Here is a 16,899-nt window from a genome sequence, read left to right on the forward strand (position 1 = left end):
GACCCTCATACATCAAAGCATAGGATTCCAGTTGGCCAAATCCAAAACTGGAGCTATGGGGAGGTATGTGATCATTTGGAGGTCATTGTTTAATCAGGATGTCATACTTGTCAACACATACGGTCCGAATGGGGATGAACCAGACTTTTATTTACATATCATTGAACTCATATCACCGTTGGAGGATGCCAAAGTAATATGGGGTGGCGATTTCAACACTATCCTTGATCCGCAAAGGGACAGGACCACCAGGGCTCCCCGGGCACTTAGTAAAGCTGCACACACAATTCTCAAGGGTATGTCCTACTTACCTCTCACTGATGCCTGGAGGGAGCTACATCCTCAAGGGGAGGAATTTACCTTCCACTCATCTGTTCATAACTCAAGCTCCCGCTTAGATTTCTGGTTGTGTTCGCCCAAATACATTTCCCTCGCTAGAGACTGTCATTCTCCCACGCACGTTCTGTAATAATTCGCCGGTGTTGGTGGAAGTGGGAACGGTCTGCCCTGATCAAAGCCACTGTAGGATGCTGCCGGCTTTGTTACAAGACAATGCAATAACAGAACCCCTCAGGGATGATATTGCAGAATAGTTTTATTGCAACAGGGATTCAGTAGGGTCCACAGACGTAGTGTGGGAATCATTCAAAGTCTGATTTCTGGGGTCATGTACTGTCACTGGCGCACAGCTCATTACGGGCAATAAAAATGGAACTACAGCGGACCGAACTCAGTCTGCGCTCCTTGGAAAAGGCACATGCTCTGTCACCAGGGAAGGCTACCCTCACGCCCTTGCAGGCATGGTTAGATGAATTTAGGAAATTGGAAGACCGGGAAATATTATACATTACTCACCCCACGAGGGCCAGGAGATATGGGGGGTGGAGGGGAGGACAAGGCTAGTAAGACACTTGCCAAACTGATTAAATCGGAACACAATGTCAAACCCATCACTAGTATCGACGGAGGGGATGGGACAACTCACACGGAGGCCCGTGCGATCAACAACGTCTTCTTAGAATTGTAGTCATCCCTTTACAAAAACTTGGATCATGTAACCACACATGATCTAGATCAATACATAAAGTCGATTCCGCTCCCCAGACTCGCACACAAGGCCAGGGAAACATTTGAACTCCCACTAACGATTGAGGAGATAGGAAAGGCGATAAAAGATGTTGCTGCCGGTAAGGCTCCTGGGCCTGAAGGGCTCCTGATAGATCTCTACAAGTGCTGGGTTCTCTTTTAAGATGTCCTCGACAAAATCAGCCTCTGGTACAGCTTCCTGGGTAGCAATGTGGAAATGTTCTGCTGCTTTCCTTAATATAGCGTTGTAAGCCATTTGGTCGTCAACCGGGGAGGCCTGTCGAGTTGGTGTGGTCAGGGGGGAATCCAAGCACAGGGCATCAGGTTCCAGTGTTGGCGTAGGTGACTGCCAAGGCTGAGGATCACCCAGGTCGGGGTTGTCTCACCCAACCCTCTGTGGGGTCAATATGAACATCCTCAGTGTCAGCAAAGGGATATTCATCCGTATTGTATTGGTCCACAGGAACCTCATCTTCAGTGGAGTCATAAGTATATATTTCTTTTTCTTCCTGAGAAGGATCAAATACTTTTTGAAGTTTAGCCACAGGGGTAAAGGGACTCCCAGGGCTTCTTGGGCGTGGACTTCTCTGAGAGTTGTACAAACCTCTCTAACCTATATATACATCCCTCAAATGTCTCCCTGGTCCAAATAGATGCACCAGAGTGTTAGGCAGAGTCCTGTGCAGTGCCCTTACGGACCACTACACACAATTAAGACCACAGGTGGCAATACAAGTTTTACCTTTGGTACAAGCCTGTACCGCTATGTCAGAGTGGTAGCAGTGGTGGAGCAGCCAGGCTTATCTCAAGAGTATATGAGCAGTAGCAGAGATTACACAAAGGGACCACAATTACTGTGACTCAAGTTTTCAGGTAGAACAATATAAGTACATTTATTTTTAAACCATTCGTTATAAACACAACACTTCTATTAAACTTACACAAAAACCACACGTTAAATATACTACAACTAACCAATTCACTTTGTACAGTAAGCCTCAAGGTAAGTACCCTGTGTTCGAATGAACCAGTGTTACGAACAAAACACGTTACTGCGAATACAATTGCGATTTTTGACAGTTCGGTCTACTAAATAAACGTGTATCCGTGACATGAAATGCTACCGGGGCAAAAACACACTTAGCACCTGAGATACCCAGAGGGAGTTGGAGGCAAAAATCACAAGCAATATTTTGGTTAGGCAGACAGAATCGAGAAACACTCAGAGACAGGAGTTCAAAAGTCAAAGGGCCGGAGCATGGGTCAAGTGACACCGGGGGCTTGTTGCCGAAGATCACACAGTCAGACAGTTCACGATTCAACGTAGCCAAACGTACTTCGATATTGTCAATGTTCAGAAGCAAATGTTATAAGAAGGAGGGAAGACGAGGGCAAGCCTTGGAGATGAAGAAAAGGTGTTCACCTTTTACTGTGTACTGTGTTCTGCTTGAGTTTCCTCAAGCAGAACACAGTACCTTCTCCAATGGTGCAGCTGATGCCCTTGCAGCTGTTCCTGTTGGTTTCCCGCAGACCCACGGTTCCTGGAGCTTTGTTGTGTAGGATGACATCTGAAGGGGGTCTGCACCACACAGGGATGAGGCCAGGAGCAGTGACGAGGAATAAAAGGTGTGCTCCTTAAAAACAGGAGAGGCTCTTCCGATGGCTATCCGGACCACTACAGCAGCGTGCAGCGATTTCGACCAAGGAAGATGATCCTCTGGCTGTGGAACATGAGCTGGTAATCCCCACCAAGCTCCAGGGAAGACGACTCCGGACTGGATCTTCTCTTAGTCGTTGAAGGGAAGATAGCTCAGGACTGCAGCAGGGCTTCATCGGGACGGGGTAGTTGCAGCAGCCGTCGTTCTCTCCGCTTCTCTTCGGTTCCTTGTAGTTCCAGTGGCGACTCGCTGACTTCTAGCCCAAGAGACCTGCCTTTTATGCGCAAAACCCCCATTCACACAGCCTGGCTGTCAATCCCCCAGAAGGGGGGTTGTCCAGCCTGGACAATCACCTCAGCCAATCATGGCAAAGTGCGACTTGGGTTTCCTAGGATACCCTGTGCAGGGGGTGACTACACCCCTCCCTCACATTCAACCCACCTAGACACTTAGGCGACTGGTGGAGGGCTTCTGAGCAGAAGCCTGCCAAAAGACGGTGAACAAAGAAGGAGAACCTAGTTTCCCGCGCAAAGTAAAACACAAGAAGGACTTTAACAAAAAGAAATGGCGAACAAACCCAACCGGAGCCAAAAGAAAGACAATTTGGTCAAGCGGGTTTATGTTCGAGGCTAATATAATACCCAAGAACAGTATCACGTTTATCTAATATAATCGTGGTAGAAAAGTTAGGGTAGATACCACTGCCACCAGCCACGTCTAAATGTTAAAAGAGCGAAACAATGCTCTAGGAGGTACAGATAAAAAGGGATATGAATTTCCCCTTTCCAGTACTCCATGTAAGATGGGGTGTACTGGATCTGTGGTAGATTGACTAAGCAAAGTTAATGGTAACTTTACCCTTTTCTGGGGGACGGTAGTCGCCTCAGAAATGGAGTCGGGGGAGTCTGAACGACAACCCTGTGCCACTGCACAGAAGGTGCTGGGTGACATACACAAAGAAGGGGGCTACTGAAGTGGTGCACTCCAGAGCCCAAAATCACAAAGAAACAGGTAGAAACACATAGCAAAACACAGGTAAGAGTGGGGGAAAAGCTCACACTCTTACCAAGTGAGAAAAATAAACTCCAGAAGTACAGCAAAGTTGCTGGGGGACTCACTAGGTGAGGGAAATTAGCCATAAATGAGAATTCACCCTAACACAGAGGAGTCTGGGGTGGAAAAGGCTCTTGAAATTGAACTTCCGGCGCAGAACGTCGAGATTTCTCCATTAAAGTCGAAGAAATCCCTCCTGTGCCTTCTGAAAAGCCCTTTCAGGGGACCGACGGTTGATGCGAATCCTTTTGTCTGTCCTTAGGCTTCTCCATGGGTTCCGATGAATCCTTCAGCCTATCCCTGGATTTTGAAAAATCTCTAGGTTTGTCCATAGGTATCGACGAATCCCTGGACCATTGCCTCTGATTATCTGCCGAAATAATCCTAGCGATCCTTTCGTCAACCTCCTCAGAGGCAGAAGGGTGTCTAGAACGGTCCTGCAGTTGCGTGGTTGTTTTCAGTAGAACCGGGGCCTTCGACCATGAATGCCTTCTTCCGATGCGTCTCGACGGTCTCCTGAGTATTGGGGGCAGCACCCTTTGATTTAGAATGCCCAGTCGCAAGGCGCACCTGCGGTTGCAGGGAGGGCCGAAACCTTCGGTGTGCCCGTTGGCGCTATGGGTTGTTTCAACTGTTTTGTCGAAGACCCCTATAGCAGGACCTGAGTCTTGCCTGACGGGGCCGGGAACAGAGGCGGACGCGGAGCGAGAATGTTCTGCCAAGAGGTCAATGGCTTCCGAATCGGAGGCCTGTTCATCACTTAGCCCCTCGTCACAATCAGCGGTTGTGATAGCAGGAGAACTAGACTCAGCTTGGAACATTCCGTAGGTTGCCCACCGCTTAACACTGCCCTCCTTTAGTGTCTTTGGACGCAGGAGCTTGCAAGCCGCACAAGCCATCTCGTTGTGATTCAGGGGCAAACGCCTATTACACTTATGGTGTTTATCCTTCCAAGGAAATTTGGCCTTGCAAGAAGGGCAAAACCTAAACCGAGTGCTCTCCATAGCAAAGGAAAAAATATTGTGATGAAGAGAACTAGGGAACAAAGAGGAAATGGAAAGGCATTCTCAGAAAAGGAAATGTCCACCCCGACCCCACTCTCCCTACTGTACAGGCCGGCCACAAGGCTCCGGCCACGTGGTCGGCAGTGCCGACCGGAATACTGTCCGTCGAAGGTCCTTGAAACCGGCTTTGGCGTAGATCAGGAAACCGGCATCGATGGAATGGACCGTAGGATAATTAATAACTTTAAAATGTACGACCAAGGGTCGAGAATAACAATAGCAATGTCTCTGGATGAGCTCTGCATAAGGCGACCAGTATGCTGGGCGGAAAAAAACAATCTGAGGGACCTCGACGCGCGAGGGTTTTGGGTACACTACACGTCACGTAGGAATAGTGTTACAGACACGCCCATGTTGACGTCCCCTTTCGATTCTCGAAAGACAAGATGCAATTCTCTGCGGTTACCACTGGATGTTGGACTATATGCACAGCATGTGATTCTAAGCAGATTAACAAGCATCAGAAATTCACATTCCCGCCACCCCACTGAAATAAATTTTAGGCAACATTGGAAAGCTATCTATTAAGACGTAGGCTGTTCACAGTTGCGGGGGCAGTAGCAAAACGCAACATCCTTAGAAATTGGAAGGCGAGGGCGGCCCCTACGGTACAGGCTTGGATTAAAGACCTGTCATATATTAATGAATAATGAGGGCTACATCTCGACTGTTGTGGCCACCAACAGACCTAAAGACAAATGGGCCCTATTCCGGCAATATTTAGTGACCAGACAAGTTGAGCCCATGGCAGATTTGAGGGACAATGGGATAAGCATGCAGTAATGTTGAGACCTATATGAAATATGTGTCCAAGTGCATTGTATTGTGAGATGTTGTCTTTATTGCAAGTTGTTGCAATCGTCACGAAAAATAAAGTGTAAAAAAAATAAATAAAGAACAGTAGTAAGATTTAGCAGAAGTGGCAGAACCACTGTATCCTTGTGTACGTCGTTTGAATGCTTTAAAATTTTGGTGATCTGGTTGTTTCACTGAAAGTGAGCCAAGGGTTTTCTGGCCTTACATTTCTGTAAATGGATTGAACAATGTTTTGCCATCGAATGGACGGTGAATCACCTTCTCCTGGATATCTTGGTGAAGGGAAGAGGATGACAAATATGCGTGCCTACGCATTCAGTCTGCACTAATGACTTCCCTTGCAGTTGTGTCAGTGAGATCTTTGACGACTTGAAGCTGTTCGATAGCAACTTCTCTGCCCTGTGAAATCCAGAAAGAAGATTTGTCTGCAGCTTCCTGAGGGAGCATGTCAGTGAAGCGTTCAAGATTCTCCCAATTAAGGATATTAAATCCCACCAGAACTGTAGCAGTGTTGCCCTGCCTAAGTTGTAAGGTAGAGATGGTATACGACTTCTTACCTTGGGTCTCCCATGCTTTTGCATTTTTGTCTAGCACTGAAGCTGGAGATGGAGAAGGGCCTTTACTCTTTGTGCCAAGGGCAGCAGAGACTACTGCTGATTGAGCTGGGAGGTTGTCCATGAGTATGAAGGGTTCATCCTTTCGCACCTTTTATTTGTTATCTAGGGCCTTTGATATGTGAGGATCGGAATGAGGCTTTCCCCGACGAGCTAGAACTTGTTCTAGAACAGGCAATTCCATGGGAAGTGGAACTTTTGACTGCTGAGATGGCAGATTCCCAAAAACACCAGCTGTTTCAGGCTTATTCTTTGGAAGGATTTCTAGTGCCTACATGGCATTAGTCACAATGTCATGGAACACCTTAGATGGTGACTGAGTGGCGTCCCCCTCTGAATCCGAGTCAGAGTCCTTTGAATATTTTTGTTTTTTCGAGTGGAGGAGCAGAATCCTTCCTGTCCACTGGTATCATGACAGGGTCGGGAATAGGGTTGTTGGGTACCGATCCCTAAGTTAACATGGGTGACATTTTTTCCTTGATGCGTTGAGCCAAAACTTCTAGGAAGGGCTCAGGAAGCATTGTTTCCAGCACAGTATTAGTGATGTTGTTTACCATTTGGGAAGGGCTAGGTAAAGGGTCTTCTAGTCCGATAGGAGAAGTAGAAGAGTCAGCCCTATTAGGCAGTTGGTTAGGATTGTAGATGTTCAACACCACGGGTCTAGGCACCTGAATGTTGATTAGAACCACCTGGGGTCCAGGTTTTATTGGTACCAGTGTAGGTTGACCCTTTTTGTCCTCAGACTGAGGAGAACATTGAGGCAAAATGCGAGGCGTCTGAGCTCTCACAGGTGTGCTGAACAATTGTTCTGGTGGAACCGTAAAAACTGTTGAAATATCAAAGTCTTCAGAGTCAGAAATGAGAGTAGAATTATCCTTCTGACTCTCCGGTACCGAGCCCGAGACAGAAACCACAGGAGATTTCTCCTGTTTGTGCTTTTTTGGAGAATTCAGTACTGGACTAGATCTCGAATGAGAGTGCTTATGCCTCTTATGAGAGAACTTATGATATTTCCTCGGTACTGAGGAACTGGAAAACTCAACTGCGGCAGTAGAGGGTAAAACCTTTTCTTTCGGTACAGAAGTATGAGAAACTTTGAATGTGGAAGCCGGCTTGGCTTTGTCCGGTACAGGGTAATCGGACTGGACCGAATCAACCCCAGAGGCACAGGCCTCTTTGCATGTACCCATGCCTGTTCAGTGTACTGAGGCAATAGAGGGTTTTCCCGGTACTGTTGTTATTTTATTCTGAGTAAATCAAGTACCGGGTGGGTCTTCTGAGACCATTTCCCACCTGGAGGTACTAACATTTTCCCACCCAGAGATACTTTCAGGTGAATAGGCCAGGGGTTGCCCCCTGAACGGTCCTGTGAAGACTCAGGAAACAGTCTTCCCTTGGGTACCGTTGGTCGGTGCTGAAACGAGTACCTCACCTGAAGGTACAGTCCCCCTCTTACCTATGTTGGCCTCCCTACTGTTCCAAACAAAGTCTTTGGTCGTCTTCGGTACCGATCCAAGCTCGGACATGGAGAGATGAGTCTGCAGAGACCTCGGGTGAATTCCACAGCAAAAAATGCAGGTACTCACCAGGCGATGTATACCCAGACAGTGGATGCAGGCATGGTGGAAATTGGCCACAGAAAATGCTTCTGGCGACGGAGGCACTGCTTGAAACCTGTTACATACAGCATGCATACAGGGAGGCACCACAAATTGAAAGAATTAAAATAAAGAACCAATCACTATAGCAAAAAAGATATGGACAGCAAAAGGAACACCCCAAAAAGGGGAGTCGCAGTGGAGCAAAAAATTTCCGACCCACCCAGTAGGCGGAAAAACAGGAACTGGGTGTGGAACGTTGGTGACATGAGGGTAAGTTGTGGGTAAGGTGTGGGCCCGGCGGCACGAGCAACGCACGTGTGACATAGGCCCTTCATCTCCCAAAACTCTTAGCCAGCTTTTCCTGACCATCTGCGGATGCAGGCGTTCCCAACCAGTTGGGAAAAAGGGAGAGCCAGTACAACGGGGAAATATGATTTACCTCTAAGAATTTGATTTATGTGCATATTCGGTCATGTCATTTATGAGCATGGTCATTGGCCATGTGTGAGCATAGTTCTCGGCCTTACCTCTGTATATATTTTATAATTATACTTTGTTTAATTGAAAAATAATAGTGCTTAGTATTAGTTGAATTGTAGTATTTGGCTGCTAGAATGCAATTGTTGTTTGAACAAAAGGGTACTTGCCATGTGTGGGGGTCACAGTTTCTTTCTCGGCTGGTAGCAATTTCAAATATTTCCGCCTCGCTTTTAGTGGGTCAAGATGCGTGGCAGCATCATGACGTTGCCAAGATAACTAATTCAGCAATGCATCCGGTACTAGGGATAACAAGCGCCATCTTGAAATGGTTTGGTTAATGATTGCAAACAATGCTAATCTGTTTTATTTGATGTTATGTGGTGGGACACAACACCCACAATAATCAAATTGTATGGCAAAAGGTTTGCAAATAAGAATGGATAGGACCTGTCATTTTCTGCAGGTTGAGAACTAGAATCTGATGAAAGTGAAGTGACTCCTTGTTTAATCATCTAACTGTCAGGGCGATAGTCGCAGAGTATGATCAAATAACTAATGACTGAAAACATAGGGCAATTTTAATTGTAATACAACACTAAAATACAATGTTAGGTGCCTTTCTGGTCAGCACTAAACTACTTATACCAGGTATACCCATCAGATTTTTTTCTTTATGTTTTGCAACACGCATGCAGTCAAGAGACGGTATCATAGTGGAGCTGTGGTAATCTCTTGAGGTGTAGGGGTGGCAGCAATTCTTTAGCGTATTCAGAGAAGACTGGAATGGAGGACCGGCTAGGTACCAATATGGTAATTCTGTACCAGCAGAAACCACGACTTTCATCTTTGAGATTTTGTGTGTGGAGGAAAAAGGAAGGAAAAACGCTCCAGAGTTTAAAATCATTAAAAAAAAGCAGTGTTAACAGCTGGGTTTGAGTGGAGAGGGAGATGGTGTCTAGGTGGATAACACAATTTGTGAGAGTTGGCAACTGTTCAGATCCCAAGAAGCAGCTTTGAAGAGCTTGGTTATCTTAAAACAAATCATTACTACCTGGAGTAATCTTTGACTTCAAGACAACTGGTGCAATACACATGTAATGTACGTTTGTGCTCCACATTTGTATTGACCATGTGGTTTTCCCATGTATACGCATCTTAATCCTATTTCCAATCATGAATTGCTAAATAATGAAACATTTTTCAATATGATCAGGTCATTTTGTATATTTTGGGGAATTTACAATATCTTACGGTCATACATATTCATCATAAGGATAACACAGAATAAATACTGAATGTATTCCTTTTGTGTCACAATACACAATTTCTAGGAATTCTACTAAAGTAATATAAAAATAATGTGTCAATAACTTATTGTTCAATGGTAAAAGTGACAATGTTTCAGTCTGATGTAGAAGTTGGATTTGGTGAATACTTGACAGCAGCTGCTTGTTCTTCAGAAGGTATTCCTGTTCACTGGGTGCTGTCCTATACCCAGGATTTACTTTTAGCTCCTACTTACCAACTCCTATTTCGATTTCTGAGTGACTAAAAGAAGACTGAAACCATTCAACTACTAAAGAGAACTTGGGGTATAAACTGTCAAACTCTGCACTTAAGACTCTGCCGACTTCTGGTTCTGAAGAACATCAGCAGCAGAAGAAGATATATTATAACAGTTTTGTACAATGTTATATTAAAAGGATCTGTACTGTGCACCACTGCCATTTACAGGATCTGCAGATACTCTGGAAGATAGTGGGTAAGTTGAGTCAGCCAGGAGGACAAGGAGAATGCCAGACTGCATACTTGCTTCATGCACATTTGAGGTACCCATGCCCTGTGTGCTTCACTGTGTGCATATGAACTTTCTACTTGTTTTGAGATTAGAAGCATAGGTGTCTGTGTCCAGAGAGAAGACCTTGTGTGCTTGTGTTGCAGAAATGTACTGGCTAGGGGCGGTCCTGTGTTGGAATGAAAAGGTGCAACATTCAGGTGTTTGATGCTAGGTGACTGATCTAAAAACAGATGTGTACGAGAAGCTAGATTTGTGTTGGAAGAGTGATGTAGAATTTGGGGATTACTAGGTAGGGATCGTGGAACATCCGGTGTAGTGCTATTTTCAGGTGAGTGGTCAAAATAAACTTATTTTTGCATTGTAGAAGTTGATGTGGGGTGATTTTAGTTTGGTCATCGCTGGGTGAGCGAGTGCCCTTCATTGATTTCCTTGTAGGAGATGGCCAGTGCTGGGAGACAGTGTGGCAATCTCTTGGAATTTGGTTTCCTGTACTACAGGCTTTGTTGGTGTTGTGCCTGTAGTGGCATGGAGGTTATTCTTTGGGGGCTGGTCAGTAGAAATTCTCAATGTGTTCGGTAGTTGTGGTCAAGTGAGCATCGGGAGCCAGTGTTGCATTCTCTGAGGTAGTTGCATGTCGGCATGACATGTGAACAACTGGGTGATTGTTGCAGATGAATCCTCTGCCAATGTTTTCAATACATTCAGCTTAAAGTGGCCCTAACAGATGAGAGGTGGGGAGACAATCTTAGAAGGGAGCCAACACCTTTTGAGAAGCTTGTCTTTACAAAAGGGTATCAAAGGGATTGATATAGTGTCTATCATGAATCACTGATAGCCGAACCTAAGGATCCTAATGTACAATGGGGTGAAAACATTCTCTGTTGTAAAAAAAAAAACTTAACACCTGTTTAACCACTAGACATGAGGATCTTCAGGGGGTAATATATTTGTGAAAGATACTTTTCTAAAAATAATATAAAAATAATAAATTGTGTATAACATTTTATTCATAAATTCAAGAGAAATGAAAATCTTAAAGAAACTCAACAAATACGTTTTTTGTTTTATTCTCTTACCTTCCAGTATTTTGACTTGGTTTATCTTGTTGGCGCTTCAGCTTAAGTCCTTGGAGTGTTATCTGAAGTTGGTTTAACTTCCAATTTTTTCTGAGCCATAGGTTATGGTTCAGGTGGGAAAAAATAGGAAAAAATAGTTGGTTTGCTGTGTGTGAATATATATTTTTTTGTATTAACTTTGTGCTCCCCAAAGTTATGGTTTAAGAAGTTCTTCGGTTGGAAAGTCCATTTAGTAACAGACTATATTTATTCATTGCATGCTATGGAATGAGCATGAGAAGAAATCACTGCTCCAGTTTAAAATTCATTTCCTGCAGAGTTTTGCAGTATGGTGGACTTACCAACCAAAGAGTTTCTTAAAACATAACTTTAAGAGTGAGCACAAAATGAATACAAAAAATACATATTCACTGATAGCAAATCAACAATTTTTTCCTATTTTTTCCCCACGTGAACCATAACCTACAACTTTAAAAAAACTGGAAGTTCAACCAAAAACTTATATGTTGAGTTTTTTAAGATTTTAATTTCTCTTGAATTTATAAACAAAATGTTACACAATATATTATTTTTCTTTTCTTTTAAGAAAAGTATCTTTCAGAAATATATGACTTACCTCCTGAAGATCCACATGTCAAGGGGTGAAAGACATCTTGAGGTTTTTTTCACAATAGAGACTATTATCACAATAAAGAAATATACAAAAATGGAAATCTGAATATTCATGTCATCCATAGCGCATGAATAATGAAGATCAACTGCTTTTCTGCAAATAAGTTACTGTTGGGAAAACACAATAGTGTATCTTTGTTACAAGCAACAAGGGAACTCTAAAAATACTTTACAAATAAAACTTGCCTAGAAAGGGAGCGATTGTTTGCAATTTCAACTTGAATACAAGTGGCAAGCAGTTAAACCGCTACTTAGATGGCACTATCCACCATATAAACTAAGAAATACCCAGATATAAGCCCATGTTGTTGGAGATGTGCACAGGCATCATTGACACCTCTGGTGAGAAGGCATGCCCATTTAGGGATTCCAGAAATAAGTGCGGTCTTGGATAAAAGAATTGGATAGAATTATTCACGCACTCTCACCATTAGACAGCTAGAGTATAGGAAATATGCCATATAATTTATTGGCAGCGAGAAGGTGTGTGGCAATGCATTATAAAAGGTCTGAAATAACTACTAAGAAAGAATACAGTTTGAGAGATCTGTGCTATGGCCAAGCTAACTCATATGATCAACGAATCCAAGTAGAACATGGAATAAGAGTGGCTTTGTAGAGACATAGAGCACCCAAGAATCTCTGTCCTGAAAGCACATGCACTCTTTCCTTTCTCTGAAACGATGTTCAAGGGAGATGGAAATAGGCAGGGTGGTGGCCGGGGGTTCCATTATAAAGAAATTAATTATGATGGATTAAATCTGTCTTTAATGTCTGTTTAAAGCTGAAAACTGTGTCTGTTTAAAGTTGAACCATGGAAAATGTTCTAAGAAGGTTTGAAATAAACATGATTATAAGACAATGTGATATTTTCCTACAGCTGTATGTGTTTTCAACACATTCAGCTGAAAATGAACAATGTCAAAATAAAAATATCAAGAAAAACTGCAATATTGTTTTGCTTTTCCTTTACAATCCAGTGATTTTTGAAATTTCACTTTCTTAACAACTTGAAACATTCTTGTAAAACATACCATCAGAACCCCCCTCCAAAGCCTCCACTGCTACTGCACACTTGAAAACAGCACTTATACGTTTATTAACAATAAAGCAACTTCTACTATAAGAAATCATAGGACGTTCGGAAACTAAAAAACAATTACAAGTCCTTCAATAGTTCATTTTGGTATGTTTTCCATTAAAAAGAATTATGAAATGGGAACTTATTGATTTTAATGGATGAAAGTCTGCATGGATTTTCTTTGCAATGTATTGCTTTACAGCAATATACATTTGTGCATGAAAATAAGAAACAGGACCTACAGAAGATAGCGAGAATAAGGGGGAAATGAGGTGTAAAGTGTTATTTCATAGGCACTAATATTTTACTATAAAACAATACATTTCAACAGTATTCAATATTTTCCTCTAAAATAAAATACATTTGTTCCACGGGTTTCTACAATTTTTATATAAATATTTTTATTCCAACAATAATAGCATATATACAAAAACTGGAGAAACGTATCAATTTGCTTACCGATGAAAATTTGTGTCCAAAGCTTATCCATTCCTTTTGTACCAATACTTCGAATCCCAATATTGTCCTGTAGTAGCTGTCTAGCATTAGCATGGCCAATGATGTCAATTGTGCCGTTCTATCCCAGCCATCGCTACAATGCACCATCACTGAGCTTTTCCCAGAGGACACTTTATCTGCAACTTGAATGGCACCTGTCAAAACAAGCTGTCGGAACAAAACCAGTAATCTTTTAGAATCAACAGTTTAAATGACTAATTGAATTTTATATTAAAACCTTATCACTCACAAAGGAAAGAGTCATGGTGCTAACTGTATTATAATCTAAAATGAAGAGAAAAAGTTATCAAAAGCGCAATACTGGGACAGATTAACTAAATGGGTATGGCTACTTCAGCATATTGCTGTAAACATGGTAAAGAAAATTATAAGTTACTCACCGTAGTGACTAACAAACTCTTAGTCCCCTTTCCTCCATACTGCATGAGCGTCCTTTCCTAGCGACAGGAGACGGAACCTTGTTCACCAGAAAAAACCTTCCCCTTTAAATTTAGAGGTGTGCGGCCCTGGGAGCATGCGCTACCCTTACTACGCCCACCGGCACCACACCTCAGTCCCCATTGACGCATCAACAATATTTAACATTGCCTAATGATACCAGTATTATTAGGGGGAAGGATGGTGGGACGTATGGAGGACAGGGGACTAAAGACTAAGAGCATGTTAGTCACTACAGTGAGTAACTCACAATTACTCTTACGTCCTGCCTCCTTTCCTCCATGCTTCATGGGTGATTACAACTGAATGTAGCCCCAGGGTTGAGAGGAGATCCTCCTTAAGAAAACAGATTCCTTAGAAACGCCAGTCCAAAAGCCGCATCTGACAGAGTTGGCGTACAAACAGTAGTGCTTAGAGAAAGCAGAAGGGGTGGCCCAGGTGGCCGCTCTGCTGATGACCTGCCACAGGACCTGCTTTTGGAATGCAATGGCCGTGGCCCTGACCACATGGGCGTGCATGTTAGCTGGAAGTGGTTTGTGCTGCCCCTCGTAGGCCTCCTTGATGGCCGAAACCCTCCATCGTGCAATAGATGCCTTGGATGCTTGCTACCCGGGCCTCGACCCCCCGAAGGTGACAAACAGTGCGTCCGACTTGCGGAAGCCCTTGGTCCTGTCTAGATAGAATTTCAGAGCGCGTTTGACATCCAGACAGTGCAAAACCCTCTGAGGCTCATTGTTAGGGTCACCAAAAAACATAGGTATGACTATTTCCTTGTTTAGATGACAAGGGGAGGGTACCTTAGGTAGGAACGCAGAGTATGTCCGCTGGACCACCTTATCCTTGTGAAAGGTAGTATAGGGCTCTGAGGTCAACAGAGCCTGTATCTCGCTGACTCTGCGAGTAGAGGTGAGACCCAATAACGGCTGTTTTAATGGTGACCAGCCTGATGACCGCGGACGCCATTGGCACAAACAGCTTGTGCGCCAAGGCGCCCAACACTATATTGAGGTCCCACACGAGGTGTGGCCTTTTGATGGGCGGGTAGAGTCCGGCAAGCACCTTCAAATGTCTCTCGACTATCAGGCTGGAAGAGGAGAAGACCTCCTCTGCTGAATTTCTGTGGCTCCTATGGCTGCCAAATACGTGCGGCATGTGTCCACCTGCACGCCTGAGTGAGCTAGGAGCGCAAAGAAGGAGAGCACATCGTCCAACGTGCATGTAGGGGGGTCAATCTCCTTAAAGTCCGCCCAGTGACAGAACCTAGTCCATTTACACTTGTACTGACTCCTGGTAACCTTGCTCCTGGCACCCTGAATGATTTCTAGGTTAACCTGTGATAGGCTAAGGTGCTTCAGCATGTCCTGCTCAGGAACTACGCTGCTAGGGCTAATTTTTGAGGCACGGGTTGGATGACCCAGCGCCCCCTGTTGCGCCAGAAGATGAGCTGGCCCCAATGGAAGGTGAATGGGTGGCCTGTCCGATAGGCTGAGAAGCTTCCAGAACCACGGTCTCACCGGCCACCACAGAGCTATCGGAATGATGCTGAGTTGACCAGATTTGTTTATCTTGCAAATCACCCTGTGGACCAGGGGGTTGGGCGGGAAGGGGTATGCTGTCATGCCGTTCTACTGTATCTGGAATGCGTCGCCCAGGGAGTCGGGGCCCTGTCTATGCCAGGACGCAAACTGATGGCACTTCTTGTTGTCCAAGGAGGTGAAAAGATACACCTGAGGAGGCCCCCATCTGCTGAAGATCTCCAGCAGCACCTGGCTGTTCATTTGTCACTCGTAATTGTCTGCTCCTAGCCTGCTGAGCCTGTCCGCTTCCAGGTTGGACTCCTCCGGAAGGTGGATGGCCATCAGGTAGACGACGTTCTCCAGGGCCCATTCCCACATGCTGATTGCTAGGCTGCATAGTGGAGGTGAAGTGGTCACACCCTGCTTGTTGATATAGTACATGCTGGTGGAGTTGTCGGTCTGGATGAGGACGACTTTGCCCCCCAACAGCGGAAGAAAGTTTTGAGCGCTAGCCAGATGGTCTTCAGTTCCAGCCAGTTGATATGGGACTCCTGCTCCTGCCGGGTCCAGACTCTGGACACTGTGGCTGCCAAGAGTGGCCCCCCCCAGCCCTTGAGCGAGGAGTCCATCGTATAAGTGACCTGAGGAGCCGGGTGCCGGAAGGGCTTGCCCCGTCGGCAGGTTGCAGTCCCTGGACCACCATGTGAGGTGCGAGCCAAGAGAAGGAGGAACATTGACCAACTCCGCTTGAGAGCCCCGCTCCCGATTCCAAGAAGCTGCGAAGTGCAGCTATAATCTCCTCATCCTGAGTTTCGTGTGGGGTACGGCCAGTAGGACCGCTGCCGTTAGACCTAACAGATGCTGGTACCACCAGGCTAAAGTCACTTGTCGGGTGAGGAAGTGAGTAGTGGCCCTCTTGATGGCTGTGATGTTTCCTGCAAGGGGAAAACTCTCTCAGAGCTTGTGTCCCATATGAGGCCCTGGATAGTCAGCCTCTGCACAGGCTGCAGCTGAAACTTCTTGAGGTTGAGCAAAAATCCCAGGCTGTGGAGTGTGCTCATAAGGGAGGAGGAAGTGTGGTGCACTGTCGCCAAAGATTGGGCCCCGACGAGCCAGTTGTCCAGGTACGGGTAGAACTGGTGGCCCTGGGTCCTGAGGAGGGCTGCCACTGCATTCATGAGTCTGGTAAATACCGTGGGAGCGGAGTTGAGGCCGAAGGTTAGCACCTTATATTGGAAATGGCAGCCCATGATCCTGAACCGCAGGAAGGAACGATGCGGCTGCCAAAAATCGGGACATGTAGATACGCATCCTTCAGATCCAGGTAGCACATACAGTATCCCCTGCACAATGTCTCTGCAATGAGTGCTGGCGTAACCATCTTTTTGAAGAGGAAGGGAGAGGTTGAGGGTGGAAAGGTCTAACA

General features: G+C 45.0%; 1 protein-coding gene across 2 annotated transcripts in view; it reads right to left on the minus strand.

Annotated features, from left to right (window-relative positions):
* The window catches only part of MTM1 (myotubularin 1), a 1,347,122-nt gene that overhangs the window by 413,072 nt on the left and 917,151 nt on the right, over positions 1–16,899 (minus strand). For both annotated transcript variants that reach the window (XM_069612751.1, XM_069612752.1), the window contains one exon: positions 13,459–13,665. In XM_069612751.1, the coding sequence (XP_069468852.1) occupies positions 13,459–13,665 (207 nt within the window). The remainder of the gene's footprint in view (positions 1–13,458; positions 13,666–16,899) is intronic.

This window comes from Ambystoma mexicanum, chromosome 5p (assembly GCF_040938575.1).
Source record: "Ambystoma mexicanum isolate Mex_15411 chromosome 5p, UKY_AmexF1_1, whole genome shotgun sequence".
In the NCBI taxonomy this organism is placed as follows: Eukaryota; Metazoa; Chordata; class Amphibia; order Caudata; family Ambystomatidae; genus Ambystoma; species Ambystoma mexicanum.